At 44.9% G+C, this 22,314-nt stretch overlaps 1 protein-coding gene across 3 annotated transcripts in view; it reads right to left on the reverse strand.

Moving 5' to 3' along the window:
• The window catches only part of CAMK4 (calcium/calmodulin dependent protein kinase IV), a 280,889-nt gene that overhangs the window by 105,359 nt on the left and 153,216 nt on the right, over positions 1-22,314 (reverse strand). For all 3 annotated transcript variants that reach the window (XM_074995233.1, XM_074995232.1, XM_074995234.1), the window contains exon 5: positions 4,511-4,583. In XM_074995233.1, the coding sequence (XP_074851334.1) occupies positions 4,511-4,583 (73 nt within the window). The remainder of the gene's footprint in view (positions 1-4,510; positions 4,584-22,314) is intronic.

The following is a 22,314-nucleotide window of genomic DNA, read 5'->3' on the forward strand; positions in this document are numbered from 1 at the left end:
TGCAGGTTCCCCATCCCCGTCCCCGGGAGATGCTGCTGTGATGGATGGGGTTCAGGGGTTCCCCTGCCCTGCACCCCGTCCCCTGGTGGGAGCAACTCTCACTTCACCCCGCAGGGTCTGAGAGCAGGAGAGGTTTCTTAGGCCACAGATGGCCAGTTTCTGGCAGGAGTGACAGCACCAGCTGTCGGAAGAGACAGTCCTTCCAACCCGTCGTGGGGAGAAGACCCCAAGGGGGGCCCCTCTGGGATGCAGCTTTCCCCCTCCTCTGGCTGGCTGCCTACCAGCTCTCCCTTCCCCTAGCCTCTACCTGTGGCCCCCGCCCTCACCCCCCATTTCCAAGCCAGCTCGGCTCCTCCCTCCTGTTTGCTCAGGGCAGAGGTGTCACCTGCCAGCTGTAGCGCCAGGATGCTCCTTTGGCCCTGGGAGCTCCTCGGCTCTTGTGGCTCATATGTAGCCTGAGTCTCCCTTTGGCACTCCCCCCACTCCATCACATGCTGCTGCTGTGGGGTGTCCCACCCCCTCCGCCCGGGGGCCCCTTGAGGTTCCGCTCCCCCCTGGCCCGGGGATGGGGCATGGCACTGTCATGCAGGCTGGGGGGGGGCAGGGGCTGACGGCTGCAGTGCTGTGAGGGCCATGGCCCTGGTGTCCTTGGGGCCATGGCCATGTGAGCGTGTGGGGGGCCCTGGACACATCTCTGTTACCCCCGCCCCTCAAGCCCAGGGGTGTCCACCAGAGAGGGGTACCTACCTGTGGGTCCGCTCCCACGGTCCGGAGATCCCCGGGGGTCGGAGGCCCTGCTGCTGCTCCGGGATGGCAGGAGGAGGATCTGCAGGCTGGATTCTGCGGAGGAGGAGCCCCCCTCCTCCTCCTCCTCCTCCCCCTGCCGCGATGTCCCGGGGATGGCCTCCGGGGGGGGGCCCCCGGGGTGCGGGGCTTGCCTCCGGGTCGGACTCCGGCTGCAGGGCCTGCTGGGGCTCGTCAGCCGAGGTGTCAAGGGTGGCCGGAGGGGAGGAGGTGTGCCGGGAGCCCAGGATGTCCCTGAGCTCCCTGTAAAAGGGGCAAGTGACGGGGGCGGCCCCAGATCGGCTGGCCGCATCCCGGGCCTGGGCATAACCCTGCCGCAGCTCCTTCACCTTACTCCGGACACGGTCCGGAGTGCGGGCAGGGTGACCCCGGGCAGCCAGGCCGTCGGCCAGCCGAGCGAACGCATCCGCGTTCCGCCTCTTGCTCCCCATTACCTGGAGCACCTCCTCCTTGCTCCAGAGCCCCAGCAGGTCCCGCAGCTCAGCCTTCGTCCAGGAGGGGCCCCGCTGCCACTTCCCAGACTGGGTGGCCCTCTGGCTGGGCTGGCTGCCCTGGCTCCCCTTGCGGGGGGTCCCCTGGGGGCGCTGGGGGGGCTCCTGGCTCGCCATCGCCGCTGTGTGGTGGGCTGAGGGCTCTGCAGGCTGCCCGCGTGTGCAGGCTGCAGGCTGCCCACGTGTGCAGGCTGCAGCCTGCACGTTGCCTCAGCTTCCTGCAGAGTCAGGGCCGGGGAGGGGACCTTTAAGGGGCCGCTCCACGCGGCCACCAGTGAGCTGAGGGGCTGGAGAGAGCGTCTCTCAACCCCCCAGCTGATGGCTGCCATGGAGGACCCGGCAATTTCGACGTTGCGGGACGCGGATCATCTACACTGTCCCTACTTCGACGTTGAACGTCGAAGTAGGGCGCTATTCCTATCTCCTCATGGGGTTAGCGACTTCGACGTCTCGCCGCCTAACGTCGAAGTTAACTTCGAAATAGCGCCCGACGCGTGTAGCCACGACGGGCGCTATTTCGAAGTTAGTGCCGCTACTTCGAAGTAGCGTGCACGTGTAGACACAGCTAATGTGTGCTTTGTATTCTGTGTTGTAACTGAAATCAATATATTTGAAAATGTAGAAAACATCTAAAGTAATAATAGAATACCATTTATTTAACTAACTGCTCAATTAATCACAATTGTTTTTAATCAATTGACAGCCTTGATTAGTAGAATATAACATCAATATAAAACTCAAAGGCCCAAATGAAAGTCCAATGAACAAACATTTCTCTTCTGACTCCCAGGCTTTCCCACCTGAAGAGCTCATGCAAACCTTTCCCCTACTTGCTCAGAACCTCTCCTGCCTTTGGAGGCTGAGTCCTAGCTCTTCCCAGCCAGCAACTTAGCCGAAATATCATTCCTAGCCACCTGTGCTTTCCCTGAGCATTTCCTTCACTGCCCCAGACCTTCCATCCTTACAGGGCAATACCATATGACAAATAGTGCTGAGAAGAAAAATAATTCACATACAATACAGGAATGCTGCTATTTTTACAGAGGACGGAACATGGATTCTCTCTCTGTAAATTCTCATATTTACAGGAAGACAAACAAAAAACAGAAGCCAGAAGAAGCAGAAACCCTGGACCAGAAGTCAGTCTATGTTTTTGTTCTCTCACCAAGATTTTGTGCAGCGCCAGAGATATAGCCAACCATTTTGGCAACAGGAGAAGCCCTGTTGTAACTGCATATTGTCCTAAACCAATGAAACAAGCAGTAAAGTCATGTGTTACCCATCTATACTCCACTCATCAGTTTTCCTCTTCAGCCTCAACTCCCTTCTTTATACTACCCCCAGAATTCAGGCCTTCACCCTCATCCTGGTCATTATTCAAGGTCATCCTCAGACTGCAGCCAAGTCATATGTGATATATTGTGTTTTGATTATTATATTTTAACACTGCATACCTTTATTACATAACACATGAATTCCCTTTTATATTATATTGAATAATTTCATACTAATATGTGATGTAGTCCATTAAATCAGCTTTATCTTAAAGAGACATGCTATATTTTTCTGATTATAAATGTACACTTTCTTCCCTTCAGTCTTGCTCTCTTTCCAGAAAACATTTTGTTCCCTGTGTATTCTACAGTTAAATAAATTATACATAAGAAAAAAAATCTTATTCAATTAAGTTAGTCTGTTTTTCTATTGATGAACAATCCATAAACTGATCTCACCATTTCAGAACCAGCTATGAATGATCATTTCATTTTTCCAAACAAAGTCTAACCAAGATATTATCCTCAAATTGAGCACTACTTTTAAAAGATTTGTTATTATGTCTGATAAAAGTCTCATATTTGTGTTTCTACTCACTGAAAATGACAAACCAGGAAAATCATGCTGTGATTCAGATTTCACAAACATGACCACTGACACATTTCCCCATTATCTGGCCATCTGTGGTGTTTTCTACCCAATACCCACATTAACAAAAAGTTCCACAGAATTAGTTTCCAAAAAAAAATTATATCTGGGGATGTACCTTTATTTATCAAAATGGTCATGTAATCAATTGAACCCTCCCATCTGAGAACAGTAAACACTATTGTCCCAAAGTTATATTTTACAACATTTACTAACCTATTTTTACTCTGGTTCCTGTGTTTAGAAATATTGCCTTTTGATTGGAAATGATACACACAGAAAGTTTGCTTCTTTTGCAAAGCCAAAATTGCAGTAGTTTGGCTTCCATTTCATGCACAGAGACGTAGAAAGAAAATATCAATATAACTAGTTTGTATTTATCTAGCTGAAAAGGAATTGTTTTCAGATAGATGCTTAAATCAACAGAGACCAGAAAAACAATGTAAGCTCATTGTTTAACTTGGTTTATTTCAAGGAAAGCATAGATAAAGACAAAACACTGAGGGGTGGATTCTTCCACTTTATTCATGGGATAAAATCCTAGCACCGCTGACATCAGTGGCAAAACTCCCACGGACTTCAATAAGAAGACAAGATTTTAACTACAGTGAATAGTTTCACTAAATATGGGTGGCAAAATCAAGTTCCTAGTTTTAGCAGAATTTCTGATACTTAGATGAGCACCACATTTTTCATATGGTATGCTTCCTCTTATTTTGGTCCACAGACACCTGTATGTTATTCCAGGAAAACAAGTGACATTATTCAAATGGAGCCTGATGCCCTGAATATCTATCCAGCAAAAGGAAGTTTACCTCTTTGCATACTGGATAAATACATCACCTGCCTAACATGGTTAAGAATCTTTAATATGAAGCAGAAGAATTTAAGTTGTTATACAACAGAAGTGTGTTTCAACACAGCTCCATGAAAATCTTCATGAAATAAAAATGAGAAAATCCTCAGAGCACTCTAATTTCCACAAAACTGCTATGGAATTTAGATTTGTGTTTTGCTTTGTCTCATCTAACCCTATTAACACAGAGAAAACAATTTGTTGTTAAACTGGAGTTAAGATTCCAGGCACTTTGCAATCTTCACAAAAATCAAATGTTAGGATTATAGCATTGAAACATACCCGTGTCACTCAAGGTCACCTTTACTTTTGAGATGTCACTACTTTCAAGGGATTAATAGAAATGTAATTATAGACCAGCTAAAAGGAAATATTATTATTCCAAATAAATGAAAGATTATTATGTACTGAGCCTATGAGCCTAATTAGTACTTACAGCAACTGCCTCCAGTATTTGTTTAACAGCATCTGCAGCGTCTCGTTCACTATAATAGCCTTTTTCCACGATCCTACAAAAAAACCCAGGAAATACTGCTCAGACTCAGGATTAAAATGAGCATGCACCATAGGTAAATGCTTCTTAAATTAATCAAAAGGTAATCAAATTCACAACAAGTCCGCTGACTGTGATGACCTCTGCAGAATCAAAATTGCCAATTTCTGATGATTAAAATTAGGTCTACGTGGTTGTACTTCACTTGTTTCCCAGTTAACATGAAAAGGAAGATTTTAAAATGCCAATTTACTATTGTATAAGTAAAATCTTAACTACTCATAAAACCTGCAATTGAAAGGCATTACAGCTTCATCAGATGATGAATTTCAGAAAATCAGAGCTAGCCAAATCATCTATACATTAAAACCCCGAGTTATGCGGGGGCTGTGTTCCCTGCAACCCCTGTGTAACTCAGATTCTGCCTAAGTCAGAGGAGGGGGATTCCTCCCTCCTCCTCCAAGTTCCTGGGACCCTGCATCCAGGTGCAGCAGCACCTGGTCATTTTCCAGGCTCCTGTTCAGCTGCGGACTCCTGTCTTCCGGGGGCTCGTAGGTTTGTGGGGGTGGGGAGGCAGGGGAGAAGCCCCTCAGCCCAGAGGAGCACGGAGCCATGTGGAGCAGCACCCGGTCAATCTCCTGGGCTCCCTGCTGCTTGCAGGAGCTGGGAAACTGACCAGGCTCTGCTGCACCTGGCTCCCAGCTCCCCGGAGCTGAGGGGCTTCCTCCCGACGCCTCCCAGCAGCGGTGCCCCAGCTGGAGGAGCCTGGGGGTGGGGAGCCAGGCCCCACCCCAAGGTTCCAGCCACCCGCTTTCCTCAACTGGGGGAAGTGGGTGCCTGGAGCCCAGAATTTCAACACTCACAGTAATACAATTAATGCGTATGTTGAAATTGAGTAAAGCAGGGGTTTACTCTATGCCTTTCTGGGGGTGTTTCTATTTAGTCTAAACCAGTCTTTTGAAAATGATGTGACATCCATTTGTCATGTCCCGCTAAGATCCATTCTGTGCCAGCTGACAGGGCTCAGTGTTAGCATCCGCAGGCTGATAATTATCCCTGTAGCAATCTGATTTGTCCTCTTTTGTTTTCTGAGTAGAGAACTGTTGCTGTGAGGTACACGTAGAAAACTTCACTGCTATACAAGACTGCAAAGTTCTTTAATTCATAAAGCCTAGTATGGTACATGCATATGGCTCGTAACAATTAATAATCTGATTTCTTGAAATCGCTGAGGACTGCAGCTTATAGTAAATTCACCAGGCTTTGTTGGTACCAGGAAATTCAGAAAATTTGACAACTAAATCTTTTCTTACATTGATTCAACTCTTTTAAAAACTAAACAAATGTTTTTCTAAAAAGCATTTCTCTTTGGAAGCTTTTTAAGCAACGGTATACTAAACAGGTGGCAGCCGTGACAGAATTTCTGGTGCCTGATTCAGAGTTTGCATTCTGGAAGACCATAAACCAATCTGACTGAATGAAACAAAACATAAAAACACAGTTAAATAAAAAAAAGGAAACAATTGTTATAATCATTTAGCATTTTTTGGTTTAAAACTAAATACTCAAAGTCCAGCACTATAAACATGTTGCACTCAGGATGTATATTATTACATAAATATAAAATAATAAACTATGTAAGAAATGTAAGATATATCACTTAATGCTTACAAGAATTCTTCATTTAGGAAACACACCCCAAACCATTCTCTTGTCTGTATTTTATAACTATATGCAGCATTTATGACTGACATTTCTCTCTTACAGACTTATGCCAGACACATTTGACTCATTAGTTTGATTCTTGTTATTGATTTTTAAAATCAATAAAATCCAATATATACAGATTTTGTCTTTGATGTCTTATACAAAGGTTCTGTAAAATCAAGTATTGCAAATTTGGTGACTGATTTTGGTGGTAAAGCAGAACAAATTCCTATGTACCTGGAGTAAAGTTGAAAACCTAACTTTGTAATAACTTAAAGATAATGATACAAAATAACAAAAGCCTAGAAATCCACAGTGAAGGCTGTCATTTACCTGACTCACAGCTCAGTGCAGTGTTCCCCAGAAAAGGAGCGCATGGGTGGCTGCCCAGGAGAGATTCAGGCACTGCCCAGCTGATTAGCAGAATGCCTACAGCTGCCCACGGCTGGCAGCATGGGTTGCTATCGGTGGTGCAAATCCCCACATGCCTTAGTGCACATAAAATTTACTCCATCCATGGATGGAAAAATTAAAGGGGACATTAGCTACATGTATTGCAATTTGCAAAATCTCTCTTATATTCCACGGTGACTAGAAACTCCTATACTTTGCAGACATTGGGACCAGTATGCACATAAGCCTCTGCGGAATCATGCTTATAGTCTATTTCAGTTCAAGAAATAATGATGTTTTAGCTCTCAGGTTGCTGGCACCTGCCATATGCCTTAGAGTCTATTGCATCAGTACCGAAGACTGTGAACAGTCCACACACACACAAATCCTTTATTCACCACATAGTAGTAAGCACCTTAGACCAAGGGAACAGGCATTATGCACTCAGGCATGTGAGGAGTTAGCAGGATTTGTTTACCAAACAGAGAGCATGTGTTGGAGAAACAAGAGACATCACCCACACTTTTCAAGAAGTGACAGAAGGTTGAGCTTTCAGCACCAGTGCAATAAGGAGTGGACAGCAGAGACCTGCCTCACACAAAGATTAGAACTTTTACCAGTGCATACAATGCCTCCCACGGCCACTCATTTATAGTATACTAGCAAATCTACTCACTGCTGCTCGAGTCCTTAAGCCAATAACGGTGAGGGATTATTTGTGCGGGGGAGGGGAAGATAAAAGGAAAAGGTACATGCTTTATTTCATAGAATCCTCGGGCTGGAAGGGACCTCAGGAGGTCATCGAGTCCAGCCCCCTGCTTCAAGCAGGATCAACACCATCTCAGTCATACCAGCCAGGACCTTGTCAAGCCAGGACTTAAAAACCTCTAGGGATGGAGATTCCACCAGCTCTCTAGACAACGCCTTCCAGTCCTTTACCACCCTCCTGGTGAAGCAGTTTTTCTTGATATCCAATCTACTCCTCTGCTTCTGTAACTTCAGTCCATTCCTCCTTGTTCAGTTGTCTGTCACCATCAAGAACAGTTTATCTCCATCCTCTTTCGAGCTCCCCTTCAGGAAGCCAAAGGCTGTTATTAAATCACCCCTGAGTCTTCTCTCCTGTAAACTAAACAAGCCCAAATCCCTCAGCCTCTCCTCACGGGTCATGTGCTCCAGCCCCTTAATTATTTTTTTGCCCTCTGCTGAATCTGCTCCAGCACATTCACATCCTTTCTATACTGGGAGGCCCAAAACTGGACACAATGCTCCAGATGTGACCTCACCAGTGCCGAATAGAGAGGCACAACAACTTCTCTAGATCTGCTCGCAACGCTCCTCCTAATGCTCCCCAGTATGCTCTTAGCCCTCTTGCCTACAAGCGCACACTGTTTACTCATACCCAGCCTTTCATCCACCGTAATCCCTAAGCCCCTTTCCACTGTACTGCCGCTTAGCCAGTTGGTCCCCAGCCTATAACAATGCTTGCAATTCTTCCATCCCAAGAGCAGGATTCTACACTTCTCATTGTTGAACTGCATCAGATATCTTTTGGTCCAATCCTCCAATTAAATTCAGGTCACTCTGCATCCTATCTACCTCTCCTGCTAGCTTGGTGTCATCTCCAGACTTGCTGAGGGTGCAATCCAGTCCCTCATCCAAGTCATTAATGAAGATGTTGAACACCACCACCCCCAGAACTGAGTCTTGGGACACTACACTTGAAACTGACTGCCATCCAGATATTGAGCCATTGACCTCTACCCGTTGGGCCCAACCACCAAGCCAGCTTTCTATCTATCTTACAGTCCATGTATCCAATCCATACTTCCTTAACTTATGGGGAGGAATGTTGTAGGAGACTGTATGAAAAGCTTTGCTGAAGTCAAGGTATGTCACATCCACTGACTTCCCCATGTCCACAGAGCTTGTTACCTCTTCATAGAAGCTAATCAAATCGGCCAGGCATGACTAGCCCTTGGTGAATCCATGTTGGTTACTCTTGATCACTTTCCCCTCTTCCAAGTGCTCCAAAACGGATTCCTTGAGGATCCCCTCTATTATTTTCCCAGGGACTGAGGTAAGGCTGACCAGTCCATGCTTCCCCGGATTGTCCTTCTTTTCTTTTTTAAAGATAGACACAACATGTGCCTTTTTCCAGTCATCCAGGTTCTCTCCTGATCTCGAAGGGTCTTCAAAAATAATGTCCAAAGGCTCAGCAATCACATCGGCCAATTCACTTAATACTCTTGGGTGCATTAAATCCAGACTCATGGATTTGTGTACATCTAGTTTTTCTAAGTAGCTCTTAACTCATTCCTTCCCTACTGAGGGCTGCCCTCCACGTTCCCATACTTCATTTTCTAGCACTGTATAGTGGGAGTAGTCCTTGCCTGTAACGACTGAAGCAAACACAAAAAAAACCCACCCCAAAACATCGAGTAGAGCAGGTTTTCTTACATCATTTGTCAATAGGTTACCTCTTTCATCCAGTAATGGTCCCTCACCTTTCCTGATAGTCCTCTTATTGTTAATGTGATTGTAGAAACTCTTCTTGTTACCCTTCACTTCCCTTGCCTGCTGCAGTTCCAATTGTGCTTTCGCGTTCGTGATTACTGCCTGGCATTCTCCAGCTGTATGTTTATACTCCTCCTTATATGCAACCTTTTTGAGTTTAAGCTGACCAAGCATTTCTCTGCTAAGTCAAGCTGGTTGCCTGCCGTTATTGTGTTTCTTACTATGCAGCAGGATGATTTGTTCCTGTGGCTTCAGTAAGACTTCTTAAAATACTGCCAGTTTCCCTGAAGTCTCTTCCCCTTCATCTTCATTTCCCAGGGGATCCTGCCCATCAGTTCTCTCAGGGGGTTGAAGTCTGCTCTTTTGAAATCAAAGGTCTGTGTTTTACTGCTCACCTTTCCTCCTTTTGTCAGGATCCTGAAATCCACCATCTCATGGTTGCTGCAGCTCAGGTTGCCACCCACTTCTATTTCTTCCACTAGTTCTTCCCTGTTTGTGAGCAGCTGGTCAAGCTGTACACAGCCCCTGGTCAGTTCCATCAGCACTTGTACCCAATTATTATGTTTTTCAAAACCTGCCTCCACACCTCCAGCCCCTTGCCCTGAGCCTCTCCTCATCCCCCCGAACCCTGACTCTTGCACCCCCAACACACCAACTCCCTACCCACTGCCCAACCTTCACTCCTGTACCCCCTCCCAGACCCACTGCCCCATGTCCAGAGCCCTTCATCAGCCCCAATCACTTGCTGTTTCCCTTACTGTCCCTGTGAGGCAGCAAAAGCAAATTGCACAGCTTGTCTGCCGTCCCCTGCCAGAGTGAGGAATGCAGCAAACTGTACATTTTTCTCTTGCTCCCTGACAGTGAGGAAGGAGAACAGCAAGCAACGAATCTGGGTCTGGGAAAGCTTCAGCCCCTCCAATCCCACCAGCACAACCAACCCCTGGTTTTGCTCTAAGTTAGGATAACAGGAAGCTGTATGCCAAGTTTGGTGTTCCTAGCTCTGACCATTTAGGAAGAGTTCTTGACCAGACTGACTGATGCACAGACACACTCAGACAAACTCTCTCAAAGTAGATTTCTGTGTCAGAATTGTGAAAGCCCTGGTGAACATAGGAGCAGCCATGCTGGGTCATAACAGTGGTCCATCTAGCTAGTTCCAGAAGCTTCAAAGAGAACGAACAGAACAGGCCATCTCTGAGCAATCCATCTCTATCATTTGCTCCCAAATTCTGGCAGAGAGAAGATAGCAACACTCAGGGCATGTGGCTGCATCCCTGGCTATCTTGGCTTACCCTCCAGGAACTTACCTAGTTCTTTTTTGAACCCTGATAGTTTTAGCCTTCACAACATGCCCTGGCAATGAATTCCACAGGATGACTGTGTTGTGTGAATACATCACTGTATCTGTTTTAAACCTGCTGCTTATTAATTTTACTGGGTGATCCTTGGCTCTTGTGTTATTGGAAGGAGTTTCCTTATTCACTCTCTTCACACCAGCAAAAAAAAAAAGTATAGATCTTTATCATATTCCCTCTCAGTCATCTCTCTCTTCCTTACTGAAGAGTCCCAGTCTTTTAATTTCTCCCCATACGGCCGTTGTTCCAGTCCATAAGTCACTCCTGTGGGCTACGTCTACACGTGCCCCAAACTTCGAAATGGCCATGCAAATGGCCATTTCGAAGTTTACTAATGAAGCGCTGAAATGCATATTCAGCGCTTCATTAGCATGCGGGCGGCAGCGGCACTTCGAAATTGACGCGCCTTGCCGCCGCGCGGCGCGTCCAGACGTGGCTCCTTTTCGAAAGGACGCCACCTTCTTCGAAGTCCCCTTATTCCCATGAGCTCATGCCGCGCGGCGGCAAGGCGCATCAATTTCGAAGCCATTTGCATGGCCATTTCGAAGTTTGGGGCACGTGTAGACACGGCCGTGGTGTTTCTCAGTACTTTTTCCAGTTCTCTTTTTTGCAATGGGGTGACCAGAACTGCATGCATATTCAGGGTGTGGGCATACCAGGGATTTATATAGAGGCAAACAAACCCTGGCCCACAGACTGGATTCTGGCCCACTAAGTTGCCAGACCCAGATCTTGTCCACAGCCCAGCAGGAGCCTCTGACAGGTTTGCTACCTACCCCATCCCACTCCCCACACTGGTCGAAGCAGCCACCTGCAGGAGCCAGGTGTGTTTTTGAGCATCACTGCAAGCCTGTGATGGGAGGAAAGGCTTTGTGCACTGCCCCTGCACCTCCCAGGACAGTTTCACAGCAACCAGACAGTGGGAGCTGTGAGATTGTGCTGAGGGTAAGGGGCAGCACACAAAGCCTCTCCCTGCCCCCACTGTGCTCAGAGAAGCATATGACACTTGCAGCTGGCTGCTGTGAGCGGAGCACAGGGGTAGAGAAGGCAGGGCTCATGCCTGAGGGACGTGCTGGGCTGCTGGATGGTAGACACCTAGTAAGTGCCTCACATCCAGAGCTTACATCTGGCTCTCCACTCCTTCCCTCACCCAGCCCCCTGCCCTCCCTTCTGCAGCTCTGTCTCATGTAATCCAAATCCTGTGCTCCCCAGCTCCTACACCCTACTCCCTCCCAGACCCTGCATCCCAATCCCCTGCCCCAGGTCACAACCCAAACCCTGCTGGGCCAGGGAGAGGGTATGGCTGCAGGACGAGGGGTGCACAGGGTTTGGGTCACATGGGACAGTGCCGTAAGGGGGCTGGGTGCAGGAGTAGGTACACAGGGTTTGGGTTACATGGGGCAGGGCTGTGAGGAGGTTTTGACCCTCACACCAAGACCCTGCACTCTCTCCTACTTCCCTATTAAGGGGTGAAATGGAGCTGTGACTGGGGCCAGAGCAGGCCTGGGTGGTACTCTCACCACCATACTGCAGTATGTGCCCCTGAATGTTCCTCCAGGCACCCCCCTCCTCCCCAGGAGATATATCCCAGTTTGGGCACCACCGTCTGACACAAAATAATGTGATCAAAACTGATTGAAGCACTGAGCCCTATGTTGGTCTAATGATCAGCACACTTTTAGTTTTAAAATCATTTTGGTTTTCTAGTTCATGAGCCACCTGTGCATGGGCTGTTGTGCTGCTGCTTTTAGCATCTTTATAACAATTTCAGAAGTAATGCGTCTCTACCCTGCAGCCTCCCTCGCAACTTTCAGATGTGATAAACTTAGTCCTCTCCTGGCCTCTTACTTTTGATGCAAACTTGGAGTAGCTCTTGTAAATTTATAAATGCAAAACTGACACAATCTCAACTCCATTTCCGTTATCACTGAACCTCCTGCAATCGGTTTGTTCTGATAAACTATTTCAAGGCCACAAAATATGCTTTACTGCATGTCTCATATATCTCCTTCCCAGAGAGGAAAGAATAAAGGCTGCTCCCTACACCCCAATCATTCATCTAACCACCCCTCAAGCAAATGCCTGGGAACTGAGCACCAGACATCCTCAATCTGCAATTTATAAGTTCATTGGGAAAGTAAATTCTAGAGTCAAGGGATGTTCACTGAGGATACCTGGGTACCAGCTCCCCGGCATTCAAATCTAGAGACTATTTACCTCACATGTCCAGATTATATCAACCGCTGACATGATTAATGGAGAGAAGGGTCTCATGTAATCAATACCTGTCTTGCAGAGTTTTTATCATAGATCAAAACCATCATTTTGGTTTGCACTCAGATCCGACATAGGAAACTAGCACCATTTCTCTAGAGCTGGTGGCAGAACGCAGTACTGGTTTACAGGCAGCAAACAGCTACATTCTGTGCCAGCTGTAGCATCTAAGTGATCTTCAGGTATAATTCTGTGCAAGCACATTGCAGTTGTACTTGCAATCTCCCATACCACCTTCCAAAAACAGCTTCTTGTCTTTACTCTTTAACACGTCCTGGTTCACCGTAACTCTGGACACCTGGAAGCATGGCTCTGCTCTAAAAAGCGACTGTGAAAAGAATTCTCAGCAAGTTTTCTTTGTGTGGATACGCAGAGACATAGCTGCTGTATCTGATTATTAGAACAAGTTGCACACATATAGGGCTCTAGCTCTGGTGAGACACTCCTAGGTAGTTGTGTTTGGAGCCCACCACGCTGGGCTGAGTCTGCTTTAAGTCTCTTGAATCCAGAGTCCATACACTGCCTCTGGTTTTGGATCTCTAGGCACAAGGTTGGGGTCCAGATCCTTTGTCTTGTACTCCCACCTGAGAGCTGAGATACCACAATCAACATAAGAACGGCCATACTGGGTCAGACCAAAGGTCCATCTAGCCCAGTATCCTCTGTCTGCTGACAGTAGCCAATGCCTGGTGCCCCAGAGGAGGTGAACCGAAGACAATGATCAAGCGATTTGTCTCCTGCCATCCATCTCCCGCCTCCGACAAAAGGCTAGGGGCACCATACCTTATCCAACTGCCTATGCCCTGGGACTAGCAAATACTTTTTAGCTGCCCTTATATCTTCCAAAACTGCAGCTCTCTGGGTTTACAGTTCACCTCTGCAGGGGCACACAATGGTGCAAGCCAACAGAAAGGCCGCTGCATAGTGTTCTAAAGACACCATTACTTTTCACTTAGTAGCATGAGAAATATACAGACCTATAAAAATAATAAACTCTTCTGTATGGATTTCCCTGCTTCAGCTTCTTCCCAACACTGCAGAGGTCTTTGGGTGGTTGCAGAGTCCCGTAGGGTGTCCTCCCTACAGCTAATGGTATATTTTCAGACTCACGGAGCTTCTTTCCCTAAGACAGCTATTTTCCTCTGATGTTGGCTGGTACCATAGTTAAACCACACTCCTCTCTCCTGCACAAAGCTTCCTTCCAAAGTTTTCCTTCAAGTCTCCCTACCTACAGCTGGCTTCTTTGCTCTCCTCTGGGGATTTTCCATTGCCTCTCCCTCCAAAGAAGTTGGAGGGAGTGGCTTCTCCCAGATTCAGCCATCCTATTGTGTGAAGTTTTTTCCACCTGAGCAGGCAACCATGGAGGTTTAAGGACCAACTAGTGTCTTTTACATGCATGTGTTACAGTCCCCTCAGCAAACAGGGGGACTGTAATCAATACGTTTAAATCCACCTAGAGACATTTAAAAATACAATTCCATATAACTTCATAAAATCAACCAAGCATCCCCAAATTGTCACACTGCCATTAAACCTTAACTACATATAGCTGGCAGGGGGGAAGCTAGATTCTATTAATTCTGAAATACAGTTTTCAGAATTAGTTACTATGTCTGATCAGTTATACTTGTGCAAAACCACTGAGAACAATGGGATGGCACAGATGTAGTTAGGGGAACAATCTGACTTGCATATTTACTATTGGTGATGAAGCATGCGGAAAGAACCACCAGCCTTGACTTTCAGAGCTCAGGATGAACTCTTTGGGCTGGCAAGGTGGACTTCTAAATGAAGCACACTGGATGTGTAATTCAGTGAGATACAAAAGACATGGAGGAACCTGACATTACCACTTTTATCGAGCTATCTTTCAATGTAGAACAGAATTTTAAATTATTGACATACATTTTCCAGCATAACTTCAATTCATTGAAGTTGCTACATCAGGAAAAAATGACAATGTTACATAAACAAGGTGCACATTTTTCAAAACAGATTTAACCACTGAAATAATAAATGATAAACTTTTTGGTTCAGTTACAATTGAAAAGCTGATGCAAATCCCACACAAATAACAAAACCAAGGGCCAAATTGTCAGCTCTGCCAAAGTAATTTTTGCACTGCTCTAGTGGTACAAAAGGGACTTTAAGCTTCTTTAAGCAGGTTGGTGATTTCCCCAGTGTGGCACAATCTTCGGCTGGCACAAAGTCAGCTCTGTCACGCACATCTGCCTCACAGGGTGGAGTGGCTGTGTCCCAGCAGGCTCAGATGGTTTTGATTAGAAGATAATTTTCAAGATCTGAAAGAAAAGTGATCTTCTCTCTTCTACCACATTGCTGCAACAGCACTAAGGTTTCTGGCTGCTAAATAATTGAATTAAAATGTCATGTCACTGCAACAGAATATTTCACTACAAATTAATCTGCATGGCATAAGCAGCTCCCAAGACATTATATTTGACCTTTTGGCCATTGCTTTACTTTTTGACTGTTATTGATGGCCACCAAATGGTCTCACATGTCTTATTTTTTATATAGCATCCCATCCTGGAGTTTTAGCTTGAGGACAATTCTCTCCTCCTAATAAATCTTCTGAGAAATACCACCACCTTGAGGGAAAACAAGACAAACTTCTCAGAGACTGAGGTTTCGTGAACCCATCGCATTATTGTGCAAAAAGTTGGAGTTTCTGTGTGACTAAAGTCTGGGATTTTACAAAATTATTTTGAGTTTTATGAAACCCAGGCTTCATGATGCCTTTGGAGGGTTTGGGATGTGTGTATATGTAACCCACACACCTATGTGTGGTTAACATTTCCATGTGGTGGTACCGAGGCCACGTCACAGAGAAAGAATAAGTGATATCTGCAGCCTAAGCTGAGCGCCAGCTGGTCCTTAGCTCAAGCTGTAGGGGCACCTGCACTGAGGTCCCAGGTTCAAGTCTGCCTGTGGGCAGTTACATACACTTGTAGAGATAAAGACCACTTTCCCCACTTCTCACTTATTAGGATGAGGAGGGTGAAGATGAATGGGGTTCTTCTTACCTTCTTCCCATCAGACCAAACTGAACTTCTTGTACTATCTTCTAGTCAGTGGCTCCCCCACAGTTTTTCTGCAGCAGCTGGTGACCCACATATCGCTGTCTCTGGCAAAAGATTAAGCTTTCTGCCTTTCCTCAATCCAAAAGGCTGAATTTGTATCAACAGGCAGGCTGCCCACCCAGCAGCTGTGAGTCTGGGGAAATAATTTAGTCAGTGCTATTGTACTGCCCCTTCAAATGCTAAAAGGCAGAAACCTCTCACCTAACTGTAGGCAGTGATGCCCTCAACAGCAGAAATAACTAACTGTGGTGTCTGATATAAATCAGTCAGGAAAGGTTTTTAAAGGGCCTCTAATGTAGAAACACTTTTCAGTAGCTGACAACTCCTGGGAAGAGCTGAATGTGCCATCCTGAAGACAGAGGCATGCAAATCACCAAACATTTCTTTCACCCCCGCTCTACTACCCCCACCACAAATGACAACTGAGAAAAGAGCACGTCTCTATTTTGAAGCAGAGCCCTCAGGTGCATGGCAGCACCCAGATCAGGAATGACAGTAACTCTCCATATAGTTCCTCTGTCACCGCTTTAAAACAGAGTTAAGGGACCAGCTAACTAGGAACAAACATGTCTTGTTCTTTTACAGGCCTGCATGGTCACTAGGGGGTCTTCCAGTTCTAGGGCTGTAATCACTTCTGCAGCCTCACTGGGTCCAGCCCAGGGGAGAGAACTACCTCAGGACCCAGAGCTGAAGCACACAAAAAATGGACATCTCTCCCCATGCCTGACCGTACCACTGCAGCCATTTCTTTTTTTGGTCATGTTGGGTGTAGGAGCCCAGTGCAGCAAATATGGATCAAGTTTTAATCATAACCTTCTTCGGAGATGCCAGGTGACTAAGGAATTGTGAGATCTGACCTGACCCTTCCTTCCTTCCTCCTTCCTTTTTCTCAGTTCACCACTTCTCCTATCTTTATCTTGATTTTGCTTCAGGAATCTTAGCATCTTTCCAGGCTGTCCCCTGAGATACTCTAAAACATGATTCTATGCATAAAATTTGCTTCATGCTTCCTTCATCTCAGGCTGATTAGTGCAAATTAAATTTTAAGTTAATTAGCCAAGGCACTTAGCACACAATTTGGAACTTGTCTTTTTTTTAGAAGGTAATCTTCACATCCTGTCTCTAAAGTAGTATTTAATATTGCTGCTATAATGCTTGCCCCTTCCCACTCTGCAGCTGGCTGCATTTTTGTAGTAGATGAAGTGATAAGCATATAATTTATCTTGAAAAGGGCTTTATACATACACATGAATATAAAAATAACTGCTAACATGTTCAGTAGTTCTGCTGTGCAAATTCAGACAAAATATTTTTTCATTCCAAGTTTTACTCTTTGATTAATAGTCCCTGATCTTGCTGTCTCTCTCATCCTCCACCTAACTATATTTTTCCCTTTATGCACTACTCCTCTGTAATATTTCAATATGAAAACATTATTTTAAAATTTTTCTATTGGCAATGTGGATTTAGCTAACCCTTTTGTTCCATACACTGCTAATGGGTTGGTTTCCATGATCCTAGTGCAAATGCTGTACTAACTTCAGTGAGGGTATTCACTGCAGAGGTAGGGTCTTAACTACAGAGTTATTTATCCAAAATCAGCTATTCTGGAATGAAGCGCCCACACTATAGGGGCACCAGATAAGCAAAACTTATTCTGAAATTGTATGTCCACACACAAAAGAGAGCCTATTTAGGCTTAAAGCCCCTAAAAGCAGTGCTTCGAGGGGCTTTTATTCAAAATAATATGTCTACACAACAGTTTTATTTTGGAATAAACTATTCCTGAATAGTTTATTTTGAAATAGGCCCTGTTCCCTGTCTACATAGCCCCTTTTCTGAAGTACCTATTTCAGAATAGACACTATTCCTTATAGAATGAGGTTTACCAAATTTGAAATAAGCCATCTTCTATTTCAAAATTATTTCAAAATAGCAGTTGCATTGTGTAGTTGCTCGCAAAGGTATTTTGGGATAGCAGCTGTTATTCTGAAATAACTTTGCTATGTAGACACACCCTGGGAGATTTGCCTGCATAAGGACTATTGAATCTGGTCTGCTGTTGGCACAGCCTTCACCTTCCTAGATTTTTTATTCTGTTATAAAAAGTTTTTTATTTATCTAAAACAACTTTTGCTGTCATTTAATCCTTCTGTCATATTTTTAAAATGTACTAATCTGAAACATTTCTGCAGATTAAAACTGATTGAAAAGTCTGCAGAAATCATGTAAGGGAAATTAGATAACCGTAACCTACAGCAGAATGGTTGTATTAAAATGCAGTCTCAATTCCTTGTTGCCTTGATATATTTATTTAGTTACAAAGCAAAGCTTCTTTATAAGTGAAGTAAATCAAGTTCATGTACAGATTCTTTATATAACATGGGTTCAAGTGTAATTAATATAATTATCTCATTCAGTTGATGATTGCCCTGATTTTAACAGTATTTTGGTATCTTAATGGAGATTACAATGGTGCAGGAACAATTTTTAAGTGTGGGAATTGCTGAGCTGCAGCCTTGTCCACCTCCCTCACTGCAAGTGGAGGTGGCTGCAGAACCCTGGGCATGGAGTCGGCAGCTGGGACCAGTGGCAGAGCCCTTGCGGGTGGGCTCCAGGGTCCCCACACCCAAAAACCAGGGGTGTTGCAGCATCTCCCCATATTCCTACTTCTCATGCCTATGGGAAAGTTATCAGTTAGTTTCTATATTGCACCAGACGTTACATCTACATTGTACGCCCATCTAATTTATATGCAGTGCCATAAAAATGGGTGCCTAATATTAGGCTCCACAATCCATATTTAGGTATCACAATATGTAGCAAAAGTGAGAACCCAGGAGCTCCCTTGGAAGTAACTGAATATGACTGGTCATGCATTACAGAACTTTGGAAAAGTCAGGAGAATTATGTAGTATCCTAAATAACAAATCTGATGTCTAACTCATTTGTAAGAGCTATGCATCCAAATGACAAATGGATAAGCAGTGGTAGTTTAGCTAACAAATATTTCTGTATTTATTTCCTTATATATATATATATATATATATACATATATATATATGCATCAATTATGGCAAATTGCTAAGTATTATTACATTCATTATTTTGTTCCTTTTGTGCAATGAAATGGGCAATAAGTGAGTTTTTTGCACTTTCAGTTTTCTATCATTGCTGTTCTTATGGTTTCAATAAAAGCTCTATTAAGAGCGATGTAAAACATTTTGCAAGAGGTATGACCAATTTTATAATAATTTTCAGTACCAATTTTTCATTTATTTGAATGTTTCCCAAGAAAGTTGTAGGAAATGTCTGGTTTCATAAATGTTGTTCTCTCCCTCTTCCTTTGCCCCCCAATTTTTTTTCCACATTTGCCACTGAAAATAGGAGGATAAAGGAAAAATAGGTCAGACGGTTGTGGTGGGGAGTGGGGAGGAGGAATAACACAGACCCCAAAGTTAGTAATTTTCCAGTTCTGGGTTTCCTTATAAAAAAGGGAAAAATTGAAAAATGTTTTTAATCAAATATTCTTGTTTAAATTTTGATGCAGCTTTAACTTTAATTAACATTTCTCCATCACTATAATTGTCTCCATCAATGTTATTCAGCCCTCTTCTGTGTTTGCATTATAAAGTCTTCAATTGTAAGACTATGTACTATTTTATGTTTTTATAAAGATTCTGGGGTAGTTCCTCCCCGTGGTATGGCCCCTACACACTCCTCAGTCAGGTCCCTTTCAACAGGATCTAGGGCACAGGAGGGATACACAAGGGGCAGATTTCAATTTGCATGGAAGACTGTAAGCCTGCTGTTTCTTAGTTTTTAAGTGCCTGACCTTGCAATTTTAATAACATTTATGTAAGGCAGGCTGGGGGATTTGTGTGGGTATGTGCACGCACACACAGAGGTTGAGTCTAAAACAGACACAGGTGCATAAAGGCTTATTTAATTTTAGATTTACCTAAAAATAACAGATCAGTACAGAAAAGTATTGTGAATTGGCTGTGGGTGAGTCTGCTGCAGCTTCTCTAGTTGGCTCATGGGTGTGAAGACAACCAGGATAGGAAAGTAAGAAATTGATTGCAAGAAAGTCAGCTCTTCCTCGGAGTGACTGAGCTGAGGTTTTCAGTGTTGCCTATGTGGAGCTGGGTCCATCCACTACATGGGTGTGTCTCTCCACTGATTTCCATGGAAGCTGGATTAGGGCAATACCGCAACAACATAGCCATGTGTTTTGTAGACGGGAGAGAGCATGATGTTTTTTGGTGTTCGGATCATGAGGAGACTTAGTCTTTACGCTATTGCCTAACGAGTTGAATTGCAACGTGTTAGACTAGGGTGGCCAACCAGTTAGAGATGAAGAGCCAAAACAGAGGTGGGTAGAGTGCAAAGAACCACGTATTATATACTTATTTATATAGCTATACATAGCTATAAAAATAAACATATAATACATGGCTCAGTGCCCTCCTGCCCCACCCCAGAGACAGGCACTCCCAACCCTCCTGTTCTAAATAAATGCCCTCCCCTAGAGCCAGGCTCCCCCAGAGTCAGGCACTCCCAAGTTCCCTTCTGTTCTAATTCCACACCGGCAACTCACCGGAGCCACCGCCACTGCTGCCACCATGCGCTTCTCCCATCAAGCGGTGGGGCATGTGTGCAGGGCACGTGGGCATCATTCCAACACGTGGCTCTGAGAAGGAGCCGCTGTCGCCACATGCTTCACCCACTAAGCGGGGCAGGGGGTTGCACGGAGCAGGTACAGCACTCCCAGTGCACAGCTCTGAGAAGCCGTATTTAAAGCCTCAAAGAGCCATGGGTTACCCCTCCCCCATGTTAGACCTTTTAATACGTCGACTTGCATCAACTTTGAATGAGCTTCCTCTCCCTATAGAGCTGCTAGCAATATACAGCTCTGTCCTGACTAGACCTGCCCACGCTAATGACCTGTGCAAACCCACAGAGACAGACAACCAGGGTGCAGCAGAAGGACCTTCAAATGAAGTGCTGCACAACCTCCTCCAACAGGGCTAAGAAACAGTGAAACTCAAATATTTCATCAGCTGACATTCTGGAAGTGGCAAGCAGCCAGCGAAATACTCAGAGACTCTCATCTCCCACCGAGGTGCAAAGGTACCTTCCTTTTTATGCCAAGCAGTGTTACAGTGGCTTTGCTTAGATGAAGTGCTTCTGCATTTGTAACACTGTGTATGTTGGTGCCCAATGTTTTAGCTCTTAAGTGCATCAGGAAGGAACAGCGTACTAATTGTACTGTAAACATAACTGCTTTCTACACTGTCATTTATGGGCAGTTATTTGAATTTGGTCTCTGTTACTCTGAAAAAAATTGTTCAAATAATAAGATTTACTTTAACCCAATGACAGAGATACTGGCATATTGACCACGTACAGTTAAAGTGTTAAAAACATATCATTACAAAATGCCTGAGAGTAACTAAGTACCAAATTGTATTGAGAAATCGATAAATGCACACTTCCCTACTTTGTCCTTAGTCTAGGGGCTTGTCACTGATGTTATGAGATACCCAATGAACTGTTCAAAACATTACGAGCCCGACTCTCAGTTAGAAACATGCAGAGGGGAGTGTTCAGCTGAGTAATGCCAGCCTAGCCACTTTGCAAACCAACAGCCTTCCCAACACTAGCAAACGAGGAATGCCTGTGGTATGCCAGGTCAGAGGTCTGCTGTGTTGATTCACAGCTTATCTATGGCCCCTTTGGGACCTTACCCTGCTGGTGAAAATAAGGGCAGCTGCAGGGTTGCTTTGATGCGCGTTGGCTGAAGCACAACTGCCGCACAGGATAAGAGCCCTAATTAGCTCCTGACTCCTGTTCCACCTCCCGCATAAAGGAGAGCTCAGATATTTAGTACTACATCAATGATATCCTAAATGATCCACACATCAGTGGTTAGTGGAAAACAATACAGGTAAAGAGGAACCAATGGGCCTTTCCATTGCTACTTCCCATGCATCAGGAACAAGGACATGGCCCTGCAGGCTTCAGAAGATCCCCAGCCCGCCATTTGCACACCACATTTCCACACTGCTAGTCATCTCGGCAGCTCTACAAAAGGGGAGCTCTCCAGAACCACCTCACCTGTATTTGGATTTTTTGGAATCTCCACCAAAGCATGTGATGTTAACTCAAATCTACACTATGACAGATTTTTTTTTTTTTTTTTTTTACTGTGGGAGCAATCTAGAGTGTGTCAAGTGTGGACAATATTTCGGAGATGACATTGAGCAGATTTACAGCTGTGGGTGAAAGCAGCAGCAGCAAAAGAATTACTGGTCAAGACATTTTAGCTCCTCAGAACATTAGAAAATGTGAGATTTTTGAACGTGACAAAGAAATGTGAGTTGAGTCTGGACATGGGATG

The sequence above is a fragment of the Carettochelys insculpta genome, chromosome 5 (assembly GCF_033958435.1).
Source record: "Carettochelys insculpta isolate YL-2023 chromosome 5, ASM3395843v1, whole genome shotgun sequence".
Lineage (NCBI taxonomy): Eukaryota > Metazoa > Chordata > Testudines > Carettochelyidae > Carettochelys > Carettochelys insculpta.